The sequence below is a fragment of the Sander lucioperca genome, chromosome 5 (assembly GCF_008315115.2).
Source record: "Sander lucioperca isolate FBNREF2018 chromosome 5, SLUC_FBN_1.2, whole genome shotgun sequence".
Classification (NCBI taxonomy): Eukaryota; Metazoa; Chordata; class Actinopteri; order Perciformes; family Percidae; genus Sander; species Sander lucioperca.
The window spans coordinates 2,662,634-2,683,279 of NC_050177.1; the positions used below are offsets into that span (position 1 = coordinate 2,662,634).

At 41.7% G+C, this 20,646-nt stretch overlaps 1 protein-coding gene across 1 annotated transcript; it reads right to left on the minus strand.

Annotated features, from left to right (window-relative positions):
- Window positions 1-21: 21 nt before the first annotated feature.
- On the minus strand, window positions 22-20,611 carry LOC116048013 (zonadhesin-like). Its single transcript, XM_036001514.1, has 41 exons — window positions 20,401-20,611; window positions 20,208-20,309; window positions 19,777-19,968; window positions 18,524-18,634; window positions 17,553-17,745; window positions 16,839-16,975; window positions 16,049-16,273; window positions 15,708-15,849; window positions 15,485-15,608; window positions 14,909-15,100; window positions 14,655-14,792; window positions 14,266-14,448; window positions 13,981-14,175; window positions 13,554-13,702; window positions 13,277-13,445; window positions 13,026-13,160; window positions 12,695-12,847; window positions 11,563-11,764; window positions 11,188-11,328; window positions 9,787-9,972; window positions 9,430-9,501; window positions 9,145-9,271; window positions 8,902-9,035; window positions 8,308-8,505; window positions 7,962-8,111; window positions 7,160-7,339; window positions 6,734-6,850; window positions 6,129-6,278; window positions 5,806-5,958; window positions 5,278-5,487; window positions 5,018-5,122; window positions 4,297-4,441; window positions 3,963-4,174; window positions 3,515-3,733; window positions 3,206-3,312; window positions 2,350-2,503; window positions 1,863-1,962; window positions 1,445-1,617; window positions 909-1,145; window positions 593-780; window positions 22-156 (listed from the first exon to the last, which is right to left on the minus strand). Exons 1-41 carry the CDS (start codon window positions 20,609-20,611, stop codon window positions 22-24), a joined length of 6,546 nt encoding a protein of 2,181 aa, XP_035857407.1.
- Between the last annotated feature and the right edge of the window lie 35 nt (window positions 20,612-20,646).

Here is a 20,646-nt window from a genome sequence, read left to right on the forward strand (position 1 = left end):
GAGTGTGTAAGAATAGCTGGACTATTGTATCCTACCTGGTGGGCAATAGTGTCCTTTAGGACACAGCGTGGGGGTGTGAGTACCAGACACATGCCCAGTGTCAGCATCCACTGAGCCTGCACAGTAAAATCCTACTGGACATTGAACACACTCTGCCTGTGGAGGGGTACATTGCGCACATCATTTTTTCTACACAGACTTAATACAAAATTATGACTACAGATGTTCACGAATATCAACAGACATGAACACTTTGATGATAAAAGTGAAACTAAAAACTGTATACAGTGCACACAGATGGGGAAGATGCTTTCAGGAGAGCTATAACTTTCCCCAGAATAAAGCTACGATATGTTAAAAACCCATCTTTTATAGGTCATATACAGTTAGTCAATAGCACTATTTTGGATCCAGTTTTAGAGTAAAACATATTTTTCAGTCCAGTATATCAAGCCATATACTCATTAAGACAGTAGTGCAGTTATTGAAGGTTATTCTGATTGCATAATATACAGTAGTAGGTGCTACCTTGCCTTTTGGACTGTAGGATATGTCAGAATATTAGCAGACTGTTTATCCTCATCTTCCTCACCTGTCCAGGTAAACCCTGATAGGTCCCTGGCAAGCAGGGTATCTGTCTATCAGATCTAGGTGGGCACATGTTTCCAGGTGAGCAGAGTATAGCTGCCAACTGGCTGCCGTTTTCCCTGCCTGGACAGTAAGAGCCAGCTGGACAGATATGAGAAGGGAAAGAGAGCCCTCTGGTGACACACAGGAAACCTACAAAACAAAAGGAACACTGAAGGGATTATTCCGCAATAAATCAAGTTACGTAATAGAAGCTTTATCTTCTGGCAGATAAATGACACAATTAAACGCTAATGTGCGCAACATAAATTAGTTCCAACCTGGAGGACAAGGCAGGCAGTCGGAGAGATAACTGTTTCTGGTTTTGTTGCTGTAATGTCCTATGGGACAAGGCAGTGGTGCTGACGAGCCCTGGGGACAGTAATGACCTTCAGGACATCTGTCACCTGTCGTCCCTCTATCCTCCGGTGTGGGTGACCAGGCTCCAGAGACGCAGTAGTACCCTGCAGCACACTGGCCTGATGCAACACCCTTCCCAGGAGACGAACAGAAGGAGCCTGGTTTGATAGGGGGGAAAAAAAGAGAGTGAAATTGAGTGGAAAATGACCCTGAATTACCCTGCTAAACAGAAAATGTAGAACAGGCACTGCATACTGTATTAATCCCAGTTGCAATATTATTGTGTGATTGCTTTCTGTTTTTGAGTACAGTTTTTAAATAACAGCTGCCTTTTTTAAAGTTTACTTATTTTGTTAATATAGTGTTTAATTTCCATTTATGATCAAGTTTGTCCTAAACTCTGAGTCAACTACTCATCCTTGAGGAAACTCATAATTAGCAGTAAATGATGTGTGACCTGGAGGGCACGGCAAGCAGTTCTGGGGTTGTGCCATCCGAGTGTAGGGGTTGATGGATCCAGCTGGACACGGGTACTGGTGTTTGGACCAGGTCCCGGACGGGCAGTAATGACCCACTGGACACTCATAAGTCCTCGACAGAGAGCCATTATGTCTGCCAGGACAATAAAAACTACCCAGACAAAAAACAAGGATAGAATAATTTAGTTCTTGGCTGTTGATGGAGGCAATGAGGCATGGCTATACTCGTGTCTGTGCGCGTGTATGTACACAAAGTGACGGGGGGAATCATTAATGAGTGTAAACATCAAAAACTTTACTGTATAGTTAGTTATTTCATAATCCATCATGTTTATATGTGAGAATGTCTATATGTTTACTGTGCAGAGTGACTGTGTGGCTGATAAGCGAGTTTACCCCTGGGGACAGGCACTGCAGCTGGCTCTGCCGTCTTCTACACTGATGGTTCCCACGGGGCACTGCTGAGGAGCCACAGAGCCCTCAGAACAGTAATAACCTGGTTGTGTGAAGGCAAGAGTCATGAAAGAGATGCACATTCAAGTGCACACACAGAGACATGCATAATCCACAGGGGACTGGCTTTGATTTCCACTGTCAACACAGCAGCTACTTATGTTTAGCCCAATTAACTTAAAACTTGAAAGAAGGTTTTGTTTACCTGTTCAGTAAACTGGCTCTGGGATTATGTAAATGCATTTTCTTTTGTATTACATACAATGCCATGCAAAGTATAGCTTTCAGCTGTCTAAAGAATAAAAACATCATCACATTATCACCATGTGTTTTCTATTGACTGGCTTCATGCATTTTGTTTTGACACTTTTCTCTCCCATTTTTTTGAAAAATTAGATACAGATGTCTAAATCTGGAGGGAGCTGATCACCTTTCGGGCACGGTCCTCCCCGACTGTCTCTTAAAGGAGGGTCAGGGCGATCTGCACCCCCCAGACAGAAGAAACCTTCCCAGCATTCCCCTGACGGCGCTGAGAGCCCTGCAGCATCACAATAGTAACCGGGGAGACATGGCTGGCAATCATCCTGAGAGAGGAAATGAGAGAGACAAAGAGAGAGGTAGTAAGAGAGAGAGAGAGAGAGAGAGAGAGAGAGAGAGAGACTGTGAGAAAATGAATTATAGAAAGTGCCTCTCTTGCAGCATTGATTTGGGATTAGATATTGATTGGCTGTCAAAATGAAAGACAGAGAAAACACTATAAGTTAGTGTATAAACTGTATAGGTCTGTGTACTGTGGCAGGACCATAAACATGTTTTGTAGTGTTTTAGACATCTGACAGTGTTCAATATTGAATAATATTAAATAATGAAATACAAATGAGAAATGAAGCAAACAGACTTGACATGAAATAAATAACAGATAAATAATATAAACATAAATACAGACACAATATATAACAGTAAAATTGTGAAATGATACATTTTTTAAAACTCTGAATGAATGAATATACATCACATTTTGTCTGCATTTATATTCATATGTTTATATTTGTATGTTATGTCTTATGCTGTAAATCACAAAACAGCTTGAATTATGCAGAGAAAAAAATCATATGTAGTTGCTGCATATTTGTGTTATCCATATACAAATATTCATAATTAACAAAACAAATAGGAAACCAAATTTGACAATTCCAAGCAAAATTACATCCTGTTGCAACTTTGAGGGGAGAGACTCTCTCAATTGTTGTCAAGGAGACATGTGTGTGTGATTGAGTCAAAGTGACCTGGGAGACTAATTTGGTGAGATTAGAGAATGTTCCACGTGGACAGGGCAGAGGATGTATGGTGGCCTGGGGGCAGTAATGACCTGCAGGACATGGCCCTCCCTCTTCTGGTGAGAGACACAGAACAAAGCTGACATTTGTCAACCATCTCAAATCAGGAATACTGATGGAGAACCACTAACTCAGAATTACAAGGCTGACAATTACATTTTCTCACATATTAGTAAGATAAAATGTGCTATTATCAGACTATACTGCACTGCATTTCCTGAACATGCAGTAGCCCACATGATAAATATGTTTGTTTACCTGCAGCCTGTGAGAGAGGTTGTGGAGAGGTGTTTCCATGTGAGCAGTAATATCCTTCCTGACATGGTCCAGTGACAGCTGTGCGATTTCTGGAAGAGCAGTAATGGCCGCCGTCACACTGCCTGCACTGAGAGACAGACCAGTAGCCGGGGTCAGGACCGTACGTTCCCTCTGGACAGCCTCTCAAGTCAAATCCAGTACCTTCAGGGCAGTAAAAGCCTGCAAGGCCACAGAGCAAACACAAGGAAATGCATAAATATGAAGGATACAAAAATTATAGTTAAATTGTTAGCATCAGCATCAGCCTTTTCACTGATCATTGTTGTTTGTTTCAGTGTTTTAGCGATTTTTTTTGCTAGATAATTGATAGTTTTATTAAATTAGCATACAAATTAAAAAATATTTTTTTAAATGGTTTTAAGGGCATACAAAACAGCAAACTACACACCTGAAGGACACAAGTAAAGAGAGCCAGACACACAGTACCAGCCTGGCACACAGGGCTCACACTGAGTAGCATGTGTAACAGCAACATATGTCCCTGGATCACAGGGCACAGGTTGAACAGTTCCCTCTGGGCAGTAGTAACCCTCAGGACAAGGTCCCCCTGTAATTCCATCAGTGGGGGTAGATGTGACGGCTCCCTTTATACAGTAATATCTGCATAAGAAACAGCATTAAAACTCTATGACAGGATGAAAAGCACTTTTTTATGAGTAGGTTTTATATAATAAAAAGAACAAGTAATGTGTATTTCTTAAGTTCATCAGAGTCTGGTGTACCCCCCACTGCAGGGTCCACTAGGTTTAGTGAGGCCGACAGAGTCGCAGTAAAATCCCCCCAGACAGGGTGTGCAGTCCTCCTGGATATGCAGGCCTGAGCTGTTTGACCAGCTTCCTTCAGGGCAGGCCACAGGAGCTGTGGTGCCTATAAAGATGACACAAACATCAACTCACATTAAACAAAGGAGTATGCAGAAAACTATTCAAAGACTATTTAAAGATGACAAGAACAATGCAGCCACTGGGTTTGGCAATACAATATACTGTACTGCAACAATTTTTTCACACAATGTAAGCCTAATTTAAGTGCAACTAAATACGTGAGACACTTAAGCACCCATTGGTTTGTGTGTGTGCAGAGTTGAGCAACCCAGAAAAAGGCAGAGTTGACCCTACAGCAGCATTATTTAAGCATGGGTAAGTGCCCCATGTCAGAAAGAACAAGTGTAAAGTACTCAGTACTTTCTGTAGGACACCAAATGGTAATTAGCATGAATAAAACATTGTAGCCCTTGAATATAATGGGGTAAAATGTCAATAGCCTCACACAGTATAAATCTGCTTGCATTAGCCTATGAAAAAAACTGCATAAGCATTGGATTACAAAAAACATTATTTTGAAAATATGGATCGCCTGCAACTTGATACATTTCAGGCACCAAATAGCAGCACTGAAGCAGCTGCTGGCTGATTGCTTATTAACGGAGGACAACCCAGTAACCTGAGGGGCAGTAATGACCAGGTGGACACCGGGAACCTGAGAGTCCATCCAGCGGGCTGGGAGAGGATGCTCCCTCTCTGCACCAATAACCAGCATGGCACGGTCCTATAGGAAGAAGAGTATCACAACACATAATCATCATACAGTAATATAGATGCACCTACAGCCCCGCAGTACACAACTGGATCACACAAATTAGCTTTAAAAGATACCAGTCTTTGAGGAAAAAAAGAAGAGAAGAGAAGAGAACTATTTCTCACCTGCAGGCTCTGACATTCCCACAGAAGGACAGTACTGTCCAGCAGCACATGGCGTGCAGCCTGCAAGACTGTGTGTGCGCTGTCTCGGGTTGAAGGAGCCTATGGGGCAGGGGTGTTGGTTGGGCAGGGCTGTACCTGCAGGGCAGTAGTGTCCTTTAGGGCAGGGCCTCAGAAAAGAGGCATTTGCTAGTCTCAAATCACAGTAGTAACCTTGAAAGAAGAGAAATGTATTTTTTTTTTTTAAATAGCACTGCCAATTTGTGAAAGTACTGAAAACATGATTATGGAAAATGAAACACTTCTTTCAACAAACTTGCAAAGTGCTGTATAATAAATAGAACAGATGCATTTGATACAAGCAATCAACTTTAATAAATAAAACACTTGCTGGGGAGCTTGAGAGCTGTTTTCATTACAGTCTGTTCAGCAAAACAAAAATGGCACAACGCCAAACAGTGTTTAAAAAAGAAAGTAATATATATGCTTCTGCTGAGAAGGTAAAAAGAGTAAAGAGGTCTCCTACTGTACCTTCTTCACAGACAGCGCAGGCTGCCTGTTCCTCTCTGTCCTGGTAGGTTCCTGGTGGGCAGGGCTCTGGAGCTGCACTACCCTGTGAGCAGAAGTGGCCTGGGGGACATGGCAAAGCTGTAGCCACAGTCTGACCAGGTGGACACCAATAGCCTATCAAGGTGACAAGAGACAATACTTTACTGTAGTGTGCAAGGATGGAAAGTTGGTTGGAGCAGAACAAATGTAGCAAACAAACATATCTTTATGGCACAGGCAACTACCAAAAACTTCTACTTAAGTTTTAGAATACCAATAAATCATGACACAGTGTATGGACTGACCTTGGCTACATGGTCCAGTCGGAGCCCTGAGACCTGCTCCTCCGCAGTAGAAACCTGCGGTACAGGGCTGACAGCCAGCCTCACTGACTAGACCTGGCACTGAGGAGAAAGTACCAGCTGGACATAACTCTGGCACTCCTGAGCCCTCAACTGAAGAGAGAAATAGTTAAAGTAGTCATGTATTCAGCCATTCATTCATTGCCTTTACATGTCAATACCTACTCTGGGCTGTAGGGCACTAAAGGTTATAACAGGTTACATTGGGCAGAAAGTTTGGAGACACCTTACACGGGCCAACAGTTTATCGACAGGCTAAGGAAAATAGACACAAGATGACTTGTGAATAGAAGAGAAGAATATTTATAGGCCTAGAGATGCTTGTAAACATAGACATGGATTAACCCTCTTTTTGCTCTTAAAATTGCAGACGCCAACAGCTAATCTAAGTACAGTAAGTAAATATTTTTTCCTAGCAAACTCAATTATAAATCATCAAAATCAAATCATAATTAACCAAGCATTTCACTTCACTTCATGAATAGGCTTAAAAACTTTGTTGGCAAGTTAGTAATACAACCGTTTGAATGCAGTAAAGCACGGCTTACCACAGTATGCCCCAGGTGGACAGATGCTGCCTGTTTCTCCATCTGTTGGTCTGGCCTCAGTGGCTCCTCCTACACAGTAATACCCAGGGAAGCAGGGACCCATCGGCAGAGCCAAACCTATTGAGCAACATAAGTACATTTTTTATTTGTATTTTATATACCCCAAAAACATATGTATAAGTAGCCTTAAGACTTTACAAACAAGACACTACAATATGTTTACTGTTTGGTTTCACTGTTTAAAGTTCTAAGTGAGAACCTAGTCGTTATATTAGATGCATGTGTTTGGTTAAAAGGTTAAAATAAAAACCAATATACGTCTTGGGGCCCGATATGAAGAACCAGTGCCATAGACCATTGACTTGCTGACGGTGAACTGGTGGCTAGTGTGCATGAGTAGGTTTGTGATTATAAGTGTCGAAATACCTGAGATGTTACAGAAGGTTCCCGGTGGACAAGGCACAGGCTCTGAGCTACCTAAGGGGCAGTAAAAGCCCACCTGGCAGCGCCCCCCTGTTGATGTAGCTGGACAAAGACAGTTGGCATTGGTGTAATTGTCCAGGTCAAAAGGCTGGGAGTTCCATGCTGCTGACACACAGAACCAACCTGAGAGGAACAGTGCAGCAAAAGACATAGAGGGAGACAATGAAGAGGATGTACTGATGTTTTGACTGCTGTCTATCTCTGTGATATACAAACACTCCTGCTGGTGGCATAAAGTAGAATCAGTGTAGATGTCACATCACATGATAACTTTCTCAGCACAGGGGGGAAAAAAAGACGCTTCACAGAGGAGGAACACAGCAATTCAGAGCAAGGTGAAAGAAAAAAAAGCTTAATAAACCAGGTGGCCATTGTTTAAAAATTCAGCCTCAGACTTGTGCGCATTAGGCGGTTGGCATATGGAGCGAGGCTGTTTGGCGCCTTTGTACATAAATTATAAATACAAGGAATTATCTAAAAGTTGCTGTTGTTGCTGGAATGCTAGAATAAAACTGTAAAGAGAGGAGAAGTAAAATATTGACTGATGTGGCGGGTGCTGGCGATGTTTCATGCTTAATGTGCACTCTTGGTTACCTTCCCGCAATCTTCCAGACTGCTTTAGACTGGCTTGCCGACCCCTAGAGACAAAGGCTGGCACAGAGGACAAAGTACTGACACTGAAAAAGCAGGCTGTATGGCTGTGATTGTGTCTTCAGCAGAAATAAACAAAGACGCTGTTACTGACCAGCCTTGCATTTTCCAGACACTTTGGTCAGCCTCTCCTTCTCACAGTAGTGTCCTGGAGGACATGGCAGGCAGCTGTCCAGACTCTGAGTCATAGGCTCTGGGTTGTAGTATCCACGAGGACAGGGAAACTGGGTGGCATGCCTTGTACCTATGCATATAACAATTTGTTTTCAAATGAGTGCGACGTGCCATTTAAATACTATAGATTTTGACTTGTATTGTAAAAGCTGAGGGCAATCGTTTATCAAAGCAGTACAACAAGAAAATCCTGGATAGTGTTATTACTGTCAATACATTCATTAAGAAACTCAAGCATGACTGATAGTGTTTGGGTGGAGTCTTACCATCAGGGCAGTAGAAGCCAGGGGGACAGGGGAACTTGGTGAAGTTGCCAGTCTTTTCTGGACAGTAGTAGCCAGCAGGGCAGCGTGAACACACTGACTGGCCTGTGAGGTTGGTGTATGCCCCAGCTGGGCAGGGCACTGAGTTCGCACTACCCTCAGGGCAGTAATGAGCTGGTGGGCAGAGACCTCCTTCTGAGCCTGGAGAGAAAAAAAACAATTAGATGTGGTGAATTACTGAGATTATGACTGCTAAGCCCTTAATGTGATGAATCATGTGATAAACCCTGATTAATTCAGTAATCATTCGTTAATAACAAAACACCCTCACACATTCAGATTTCCTGCATCTATCAGCAGCTGTTTCTCTTCTCTCTGATGCTTATTCATACGATTTATCGCCACACATTGCATATTAGCTCTGCCCTCCACTTTTTTTTAATTATATGTGTGAACTACATTCATTATTAAGCATTGTTTAAATAACAGTGAAATCATTGTGTTGAGTGCTCAAACTAGGTTTATCCTGCAGAAAAAAGCACACATTAAATTAACTTGTCATGAATAAAATAAAAACTTAATATTTTGCCATTCTACCTGTAGCTTTTCTGTCTGCCCCTGGACAGTAAAATCCTGCCTGACACAGTCCAGATGGACGAGTGAGACCTGCAGTGCCACAGAACTGACCCGCTGGACATGGACTACAGTCACGGGTGTCTGTCAGGTGAAGACTGCAACCATACGTGTATAAACACGTAAGCACACACAAACATATAGTTACATAGCAAAGCAAAACGGATTAACTGCTTACAAGTGTGTACGAGTAATATTTGGGTCCACCTGTCAGAGTAGGTTCCTGGTGGACAGGACAGTGGGAGACTGGTGCCCTCAGGACAGTACCTCCCCCTTGGACATGCTCCTCCCACTCCTGTGCTGAAGTTACCATCTGGGTTCGGAAAGTTCACACCTTGAGAAGTTGCACATTTAAGATAAGTTTAGTTTTCCAATTCAGTTTAGCAGCATACTGGCTCTTTTTCTACAGTAGCAGGTCTTTAGTTAGATTACAATGATAAATGGTAATATTGCCATTGTCACAACTGCGCTAGTATCATACGTGTAGTGTACCTGCTATGCAGTAGTAACCAGCTTGACAGGGTCCAGTAGGTTCAAACAGACCCCAGTCCTCACAGTAGAATCCTGTTAGCACAGCATGAACAATTTAAAAAACACCACTGCAGTAACAGAAAGGCATGGAAATCCTCAAAGTGTTGATGGTTAATCCCATTGCATCATAAAATAATATTCCTCCTCTAGTTAATTAAATGTGATAAAACATTCTATTTATCTTTTATCTTGATCAATTAGTTCCAACACGTCTACCAAATGAAGAAACTGATCAATTAAAATCTGATTCAACATTTACTGAAAGATTTTCCAGTGTGTTGCAGAGCAATGAAGACAACTATGTGACAATACTATCACCTGCTGGACAAATGAGGCACTGCTCCACTTGGCTGAGGCCAAAGTGAGGACTGTATGTGCCAGGAGGACAGGGCAGGATACCCTCAACACCGCCACCAAGACAGTAGTGTCCTGCTGGACAGGGTTGGACACCTTCTCCTGACAGACAGTAGGTCCCTGAGAGGCAGTCATCACACTCTTCTGCCCCTTCATCCGAAAAAAGAACGAATAACATAATAAAGTATTGCCTGCATTTTATATTTTAAATCATAATACTTGATATAAGGGGCAGAGCGGGTGGGTGGCTACTGGGGCTCCAGCCACTGAATAAATGGGTATCATATGAAACTAGACAACCTAAGGAATCCAGCAGTACCAACTATGTCATGCTAGCTTGTCAGGAAGGGGGCTAAAAAAACGCTCCAAACCTAGGCTAAATCTTGGCAAGGGAAAAACTAACATGGCCATTTTCGAAGGGGTCCCTTGACCTCTCACCTCAAGATATTTGAATGACAATGGTTTCTATGGGTACCTGCGATTATCCTCTTTACAGATATGCCCACTTCATGATAATCCCATGCAGTATAAATGTGTATTCTAAAATGGTGTATTTGAATATTTCTGCATACTGAGGTCCCTAACAGTCCTACAACTGCATACATTTGGTATGACTGGAAATCTGAGACTCTTGTGAATTCAATGAGCCCATTTGTGTATTTGTATTGTATTGATGTGTTATGTTAGTCCCCATAGTAGCCATTTCATTGTAGTGAGACCATTTTGTGAAACTTGATGTTACTGTATAAAATGACCTGTTGTGACCTCGAGGATAATCCCGGCCTCATGAAACTTTACAACCACTGACTTGAGACCACTGACTTGGAATTCAGAGGTTGTTTCGCTTTCCTACGTGTATTGCAGTTAGAGCAGCCCAGATTATTATAGGATGGATTCAAATGTAGTAGATTTGTCAAACATTCATCCTGTGAACGCGACTCCAGCATAGTATAACAAAAACAGGTTTCAAGATTAGTAATGCTCTTTACGCCAAATTCCTGCCCTACCTATGTTATGTAACTTAAATAATAAATAATAAATAAATAGTAACATCAATGTTTGCCTCTCTTTAGGTGGCAGGAGTGAAAATGAGTCATCCTCAACATTTGTTGCGTTCTGGTTTCAGAATGACGAAGACAGTTGGAGAACAATCAGATACGAAATAAGATGTCGGCTCTACAGGATGATTTTTTCCCTTGTACCTGTACTATATCATGTTTTTCCCAAATGATGTACAGATTTTTAAGCTTTCTATTATGATATGGGTTGAAAAATAGTGCAAAGAGCTGCCGTAATTGGGAAAAAAAAAATAAAAAATGCACCGCTTGATATGTCATGCAGTTCCATGAAATTCATTTTCTATACCTGTAGTGTTCGAGTACGTCCCATCAGGGCAGAGTACAGGAGACCTTGAGCCCATGGGACAGTAGTGTCCAATTGGACAAATGTCCCCTGTCACACCATCTGAAGGCAATGAAGACACGGCCCCTCCTGAACAGTAATACCCTATAAATCAGTATACAAAAATTATTTATGGACATAAAGTAAGAAAACAAAGGACAGGCATCTTCACCTACCAATTAAATAATAGTTTGAAATGGTCAGTAGACAAACAAAAAAAAATTCCAACGTTCAAATTTTATTCTATCATACGTATAACTGTAAAAAAAATCATGTAACAATGTTTTGAAACATTATATAGCTTTTTCCCACTTTGTACCACATCATTAATTCCCATACCTGCATAACAGATTCCTGAAGGCTGGCTGAGTCCAGTACTGTTGCAGTAGAGTCCTGGAGGGCAGGGCCAGCAGGAGGACAGGTTCTGGGCTCCCACAGTACTGCTCCAGGTTCCGACAGGGCAGGGGTGCTGCTGGGGGTACATGGTCCCTCGTGGACAGACGTAGCCTGCAGAACATACCCCTCCAGAGGCCACGGCCACCTGTGGGAATGTTGGAATAATCATCAGTATGACAAAGTTGGATCATTTTGGCGTTCAGTTATAGTAAGAACTTAGTTAAAAGAAGAAGTTAAAGCTGTGGGCAGTTTGTGTTGGAAGCTGTCATTCATTTCCCACGCACTATCAACAGCTTATCCAAAAAACACTGCTGAAAAACATTTTTTATTTGCCTAATGCAAACCTAAACCTACTAAACAGGTCTCTAAATTCTTATTCATATCAAATGACAGAAAACACTTTAGCAGTCAAAGCGAGTGGGAACTGAATAGCTGCCATCAAATCAACTACACAGTTGATCAACTTAGAAAGCAAAAATATTCAACTTAAAGACCGGATCATTCCACCACTTTAAAGTGGACAATTTTTCATTGTCGGTGCTCCTTCGCTCTGGCTCATATACTGTAACTTGCTAGCTAAATACAGGATTGCCTCACCGCAAGCACATAGCAGACAAAATGTCAGACCTTCACCATCATCATATATCATTCAGAGTTTAACATGGTAAACATGAAAGGCATAGTGTCGGGTTCCTTACTACATCACTGCATATGAAACATATCTATAGATAAATTAATTTAAACAACAATTTGGTCATATGACATCAAAACATAGTCAATGTAATTCCTTTCAATACCTGTAGAATGAAGTCATTGTTTTAATTCTCTCTCTCACCCTGGCAGAGGCACTTTATATCTAGAAGAGACTGCCACGAGAGTAACTACCTTTTGTTACACTGTCCCAAAAAACTCAAACTTTAGGAATGTTTAAAACTACTTCTTAAAATGTTTTTATGTATTATATATTATACTTCTTTTTCAATTTCATATTACATTTTTCCTAAAACAGTTCTTTCTTGGATAAGCTGCTGGAAGCCGAGCTGCAGTATCAAAGTCTTTATTCATTACTTCTTACTGGAGAGGCAGTGGAGGCTCCAGAGGTGCAGTAGTGTCCCGGGTCACAGAGACCCTGAGGTTCAGAGAGACTGGCTCGGCTGCAGAACCAACCAGCCTCGCATGGCCGGCAGTGATGCACAGCATCGCCACCAGGCTGGTCAGAGTAAGAGCCCTGAATAATAAGATAGTATCATTATAAAATATACATTTTGTGAATTTGAATGAGAGTAAATCAAATTCATGAACCTTTAGTGCAAAAGTAAGAAATACAGCCAACATGACTAAGAAGACAAGAAAGAAGAACATTCACACACACCACACTACACGCATAACAACACACTAATACTGACTGGAGGACAGGGTCGAGCAACAGATGACCGCGGAGGACAGTAGTGTCCTGTGGGACACAGTGTTGGCTGGGACAAGCCTGTCTTGTTACACAGTCTGCCTCCCTGACACTCCACACATGACTGTGCACCTCGACGCTGTGGAGGATTTATAGACAAGGGAATGACCTTGAATATGGCTTAATGTCATTATCTAATTTTAACAGCACCCTCAGTAGAACAGCACTTGGAATTCTGTATGGATTATTCCCTACCGACTGAAAAGTGCCAAGAGGACATGGTTGTGGCCTGGCTGCCCCCTCCAAGGTATAATAACCTTCCTCTGCTTCATTCTGAACAGGCGTAGCTGAGCCGCCGGTACAGTAGTAACCAGGAAAACAAGGACCCGAAGGTGAGGTGTTGTTGGAACCTAAACAATAGAAACTGACAAGGAGAGAAACATTTGACACAAAGAATAGAGGTTTGTATTTTACATGGTCCTGAATAGTCATAACATAAGGAAGAACAGTAAGTGAGTATGAGTGGCATTACCTTGGTGGACAGCTGATACATTCCTCAGGTCTGCTGAGGCCAGTGCTGTTGCTGAAGGTGCCGGGGGGACAGGGGAGGGGAGAGGAAGAAGCTAGAGGACAGTAACTTCCTGCTGGACACAAACCGCCTGTCGGCCCATCCACAGGAGTCTAGGCATAGTCACAGCACATGCATGTACAGTAAAGAGAAGCCAAAATGTACTGCAGGGAAGTCATTTCATTCCAGAGGCCCGTTCCAGGGAATTTTATGTAAATACACAGCAACGTAATGTTTCATAATATAAGTTTCATCACCACATTGAAAATCTAAAAGTGTAAAATGTCTTAATGTGACATGTGTCACTGATCTTTAATATATAAAGACAAGAATAAAGCATTAAAGACTAGCAACTTATATTTAATAAAAAACTGAAATAGCATTTTCATACTGCAGACTTGGCTCCCTCTCTACAGTAGAAGCGCTCCTTGCAGCTTCCAGAGGGCTCTGTTAGTCCCACACTGGTGCAATACTGGCCTCCGCCACAAGGGGAGCACTCAGACCCATCACTGAGAGCTGAACGTATGCTGTAGGTTCCTTCAGGACAAGGTTTAGGAGTAGAAGTGCCCTCTGGACAGTAAAAGCCCTATTAATAGAGTGACAGAGAGAAACATGTTTCACAAGCACTGTCTGACTATGTGACAAAACAGTTTTTCAAAATGCTGTATATTCCTACCTGAGGGCAGACTAAGGGCATGTGAGTTCCCAATCTGTCACAGTAATGCCTGGATGGACATAAAACACATGCCTCTCCCCTGTGACCAAGTGTATTGTTCCTATATTGGCCAGCCTGACAGGGGTAGGTGTGGGGGTAGCCAGTCCCTCTGGGGCAATAGTGCCCATGAGGACACACACCTGTCTGAAATATTACAGCAAACATAATAAATCTATCACCTTTTTTGTTATAACTTCATTCTTCATCTCCAATCAAAAATCACCATGTGAAAAAAATGTTTTACTTAGTATTTAACTATATAACCATGTATAATCACTAAGAAAAAGTTGGATACTTTACTGTATTTGTTTATCTTAAATACTGTATGTCTCATTTATTTGGCATCTTACAGGCCTGGTAATAGGCTGCTCCTGAGGCTGCTGGGAATAACAGTACTTCCCCTCTGGACACTGGACACACTCGCTGGCATCACGCAGACCAGGAGATTCACTGTAGGTACCATTGGGGCAAGGAATGGGGTTAGGATCCTATGAGAGTAATCACATTTGCAGGTAGTTTAATGGACCAAAAGTGCTTTAGACCATATTAATTAATTAATTAATATACAGTATTCCTTTGCTGTATACATCATTCTTTGACTCACAATGCCTCCTCCAAGGCAGTAGAAACCTCGAGGACAGAGGGTGGCTGAGCGCTGGGGGTCTCGTGCCAAACCTTGAGAGCAGAGAAAGCCTGGGGGGCACACCATGACGCTTAACATGGCTTCCTCACTAGTGGTCTCATTACTGCAGTAGTGGCCCTGCAGGCATGGAGAACACTCCACAGAGCCCTCATCCTACACACAAGAGAATGTGAAGGAAGATTCAGAGAGTTAAAGTTAAAGATCAACCAGTATGGGGGAGTGACAGAGCAAAATACAGACTGAAAACACAACGGAAAAGAGAATCGAACTTGTAAGACGCAGTAATAACACACTATTTATTTAATATTGAGAGCAAAAAAAATACAATTAGACTTTAACTACTCATCTTGCTGACATTTACAGATGTACATACATAGTGGGTAATGTAAAACAATCACTGTGGGTGGAAAATGCTAATCTAAAAATAGGACAAACAGAATGGTTTATGGAAGGACAAAAATAATAAGCCAGCTCTGGTTTCCACTGGTTCCGTCAGTTAATCAGTCAAAGTGGACTGTGTTATAGATGTGGCCTTACAGAGTAGCTGCCAGTTCCGCACACTCTGGGGTTGACAGTGGCTGAGTGGGGACAAAAATAGCCAGCAGGGCAAGCAGAGCAGTCCTCTAGCCTCCGACCTCCTTTCAGATGGCGAAATGTGGAGCTAAAGAAAGACAGAACAGAGTGGATACACTAAATCCTACTAATTACACCAGCTTAATCCCTACCCTATATAGCAAATGAACACACAATGACTGCTTACGCTGGGCAGGGTGAAGGTTTGGAGGTGCCCTTTTGACAGAAAGAGCCTTCAGGACAAATCAGGCAGTCTTGTCTGTATCTGTTGCCCATTTGGATGCTGTAGGTGCCTGCAGGGCAAGGAAACTGGGTGCCATATGCAGTCCCTGGTGATGCAACATAGAAATAGTTATATCCACATGAATGACTCATGGATACAGCTCTTAAAGAGAAAACAAATCTTATCTTATGAAATCAATTTCATATAGAAAGCTGTATTTAGATGTTTTAACTACAGCAGTAACACATGTAATTATTTAATTTAGATACTACCTACATTACCACTTATGTCACACTCATGTGTACCTTCAGGACAGTAGTGTCCAGAGCTACATCGACCTGACGGAGCTCCAGATCCAGCCAAACAGTACCAGCCCTGTGGGCATGGCCGGCACTCACTTTCAGCTTCTAATCCACTTTGACCACTCCATGTCCCCACAGGACATTTATACTGGGTGGGGAACATAGTTCCAGGGGGACAATAATGCCCTGCAAAGCAGAAGAGTGGTGGTCTCTGGATACCACCAGTTCCTGATAAAGCATAAATAATATCATTATCATCAAGGTAGGAAAACTTGCAAACAAGCTGCAAGCTATAGATTTTGATATAAAGTAGGTTTAGGTGGTACTGAAACAATCAAATATTGCTATATTTTCAACCTAGTACCCCAATGGTGACATAGTTTGACAATATTTTGAGAATTACTATTATAGCTTTTAGAACTTACACACAAGAAAAATTCAGTAAGTAAATGTTAATGTTAAGTAAATTATCAATGTGGATATAGTGATAAAATATAGTAATATAGTAGAGGCATTCATTGTTAATTTTTTTTCTGTAGAGCAGTCAAGTTAGCTCAAAAATGTGTATATCATATCCTTAATGCACCCTTTAGGTGTAGGGCACATTAAAGCTTTAATTAATTTTAAAACATGTTGACTCATATCACAAAATAGATATTTTATTGATATATCACCGAGTTTTATTTGGCAGAGGCAACTAAATAAATTGCTTCTGATACTATGAAATATTAAACAGTACTTTTAAAGGAGGCCAGCTGAACATGTACATATATGTGTGAAAGATAAGTGGCACCTCGAAGACAGGCATATCGCGCTGGGCACTGCTGACACTGGGAGCGGTCAGTGAGGTCAGTGCGATTGCTCAGTGTCCCTGGTGGGCAGGCATTGGTCGGCGCATTGAGTTTAGAAGAACCAGGGGGACACACAAACCTATCAAGATTAAGGCAAATCCATTAACCCTTTTGTTGTCTTCGGGTCAAATTTGACCCATTTTCAAAATAATAAAAGGGTTTCAAAACATTGACATACACCAGTCTGTGATAATCCATCAACATATATTCATCTGATCTTCACTATAGTGAAAATAATTCATATTGTCTGCCTATTTTGTACAGTAAATGTGGTTTATTGACCATAAATAAAAAAATGTTTTAAAAAAAAGTATAAAACTATTGGTAATAAGTTGTAATGAAGTTGGCTAGAATGTGCACAATAGAATTGGGTGATACTATACTTTATGCTTTATAAAAAGGCAAAACAGACCTGGAGTTAATTTTGTTGGAGGACAACAAGTGCATGGTCGACAGAAAGACAACACAAGGGTTAAAATGATAGGGTAACAATTTAAAGGCAGGATTAGATTACAGGCAATATTACACAAAATCCTTTGTAAGAGAAACATTTTTACTCTTTCAAACCAGACATGAAGTATCAAAACACAAGTTGACTGTTTCACTGAAGCATGCTTCACAGAAAACCTTTTCTTGAATTTGAAGAGGTTACTTACCCTTGCATGCAGTCCACATCGGGGGCTCTCAGAGCTACCTGTGTGCAGGCCTTCCCTGCATAGCACTCCCTACAATCAGCCAACTCATCCTGGCCCTCTAAGGGGTTAAAGGAGCCCGGTGGACAGGGCACAGGGTCGCTTCTCCCCTCGGGACAGTAAAAACCAGCCGGGCATTTAAGACAGTCCTTCACACCTGGAGGGATAAGTTAAAAAATGCAAAAATTAATGTAGGTCAAAAATACACTGTAGTAGAGGCGCCTGGGTAGCTTACCTGGTAGAGCTTGCGCCCCATGTACAGAGGCTCAGTCCTCGCCACAGCGGCTGCAGGTTCAATTAAAACTTGCGGCCCTTTGCTGCATGTCTTTCGCCTCTCTCTCCCCTTTCATATCTAAGCTGTCCTATTAAATAAAGGCCTAAAATGCCAAAAATCTATTAAAAAAAAAAGAAAACAATACACTGTAGGCCTACTTTATTAGAACGTCTGCTAGATTAATTTAAATGGTATTATTATTATTATTATTATTATTATTATTATTATAATAGGAGTTTTTGCAATATACCCCTATTTTATGGGCCCTGCTTATCTAGCACATAGCTCATAGTTAGGTTTTCTTTGACAGTCATCCATTACTGGTTTCAAAGCTCCGGCTTGCCATCAACATTTTATTTATTTTTTACTACTAAATTAGACGCATCTCTTTGCCCTCTTGGCATCCATCTGTTATAATTTGTCATCCATATATTCCGGTTCATCATGGACACTAAATCACACAGATCTCTATATAATCACTGAGTTTTGCTGTGATAGACTGCTATAGCACTACATTAGTTTAAGCTGTGATGCTGAGGAACTATAGGGCAGTTCCCAAATAATAATTTCACTTATAAATTATCGGGGGGAATCAATGACTGTAAATATGACTTAATAAGTGGAGAGTATAAAACAGTAATAATACAGCATATAAATTCACTTATTGCTCCTTGATGAGGGGTGAAGGTGCCTCGAGGACATATCACTTCTTCTAAGGTGCCAGCAGGACAGTATCTCCCCCGAGCACAGGGCAAGCCAGGACCCGATGAGCCTGTGACACACACACACACACACACACACACACACACACACACACACTTTAATCATTTATTTATGTCCACATGAAAAAAAAATAGCACAGGGACACAAACAATACCGATGCAATACAATACATACACAAACTCATGGACCAGTGGCACGCAGCAGATCCTCACAATATCACTTAACAAGCATAATACTCACTTCTTAAGGGTATAAGTAGCACAATACTCAGTTCTTAAGGGTATAAGGAGCAGCGTCTCCGCCAGATGTGGCGGCTGCCAATAATAGCAGATATGGCACAGTACTTTACAAGTAGTTTAGCCCTCTTTTTGGCCATCCCAAGTTGTTGCAGCCCTCTTACTACCAACCTGTGTGTGTTTCCTAGGCTACCAAATATGAAAACTAGTAGCATGCAGCTATAGCCTAGCTCTGAGATGGTGTTTAGGAGTGGTTGGTATTTAACTACCTTGGTGTAGAAAGACTCCTCCATGCTGGAATCAAAGCTGCTGCCTACCTCCAAAATATGCACCTCACTGGACTCCTCACTGATAATAACAACATCTGGTGTATTGGCAACCAGGTGTAAGAAAGTACTAGAGTTATTACTGCAGTGCTGAAACATGGATGGTTTTACCTGAGAATGTTTGTACATTCTTACTGAGAGAGGGAAATGGTTTGATATGTCTTTCACTATGAGGTCTACTATTCTGTCATGACGTGCTATGTACTGCCTTTGTAGGCATGGCAGCCATTTAGGATGTGTGACAGTGTTTCAGTGATCTGTTCTGAGTGTGATGCAGGCAACCTGAGTTGTGGGAAACCAGATAGAGAGGTTGAGTCTAGTAGGGAGGACTTGTAATCTGGCTTTTACTGTGAATGTGAGAATGTCCTCATTGAGTGCAGTGTTCTTGACGATTGAGTGAGACACAGAGTGATCAGCAAAAGGAAGACATGCAGGTTTTCCCTGAAGATTCAGTCCGGTCCAGTGTTGTTGACTGACACACACACACACACACTTTTTTTTAAATCAAACAATCTTCCTTTTATGTTTTTTTTTGTATGTATTGCTGCAGTTACTTGCTGTGACAGTTTATTTTAGTGTTTCAGTATTTGTTGCTCAATTGAAGTCAGTGTATTAGTGCAAAGACATACCTGCAGGACAGAAGCGTCCTTCTCTACATCTCTTGCAGGCTGCCCTACTTGTCTGACCCAGTTGTTCTCCCGCTGTACCAGCAGGGCAAGGTGACCCATGATGGGTGGCAGTGCCCTCTTCACAGTAATAGCCCTGTGGGCACAGGAACTGGGAGGTGGGTCTCAGTGAGCTGCCTTCCAGACAGTAAAACCCTAGAGAAAAGTATTTATAGACAAGTTCATTAGAAAAAAATATATATATATATATATATATATATATATATATATATATATTTTCATGCAAAACAGTTAGCTAAGTAAAATTAAACAATTTAACTGAGTCGGTAAGTTTAGGGGTATACAAAATGATACTGATATGATTGCATATATTGCAGTCTTTGGCTGTGAGAATAACAATTTAGAAGGTTTGCCAATATCAATCAATACTCTACCTGCAGGACAGATTGTGCAGTCTCTCAGCCTCTGCAGACCTTCTTTTGGACCATAAGTCCCTGCAGGACAGGGTACAGCTACACCTCCCACACAGTAATGACCTGGGGTGAAGAAAAACATGTACAAATACATATCAGGCTTCTTCCAGGATGACAGCAATATAAATGTCAGTATGCAGTGATAAACACTCACCTATTGGACAGACCACACATTCTAACTCTTCCCTCGTGTCTTTGTATGTTCCTGGTCGACAGGTGATCGTTTGACCGGACCTGTGGACATGCTGGCTCCAGCGGGGGGCCACAGCTCCCCCACACAACAAAGACGTATCATTACAGCTACGGCAGTAAGTCTGCCCAGGTGTGGAAGACCAAGTAGGAGGACAGGGGAGCGGCTGTGACATCCCACTATCTGGACAGTAACTTCCTATGGCAGGCA

Excerpts from the sequence above, each read along its gene's own strand:
- LOC116048013 (XM_036001514.1), bottom strand. The coding sequence starts at position 20,611 with ATGTCACAGCCGCTCCCCTGTCCTCCTACTTGGTCTTCCACACCTGGG. Across the intron at positions 18,635-19,776 it reads AGGACGCTTCTGTCCTGCAG|GCTCATCGGGTCCTGGCTTG; the intron begins GTATGTCTTTGC and ends TGTGTGTCACAG. Across the intron at positions 16,274-16,838 it reads GCGATATGCCTGTCTTCGAG|GAACTGGTGGTATCCAGAGA; the intron begins GTGCCACTTATC and ends ATGCTTTATCAG.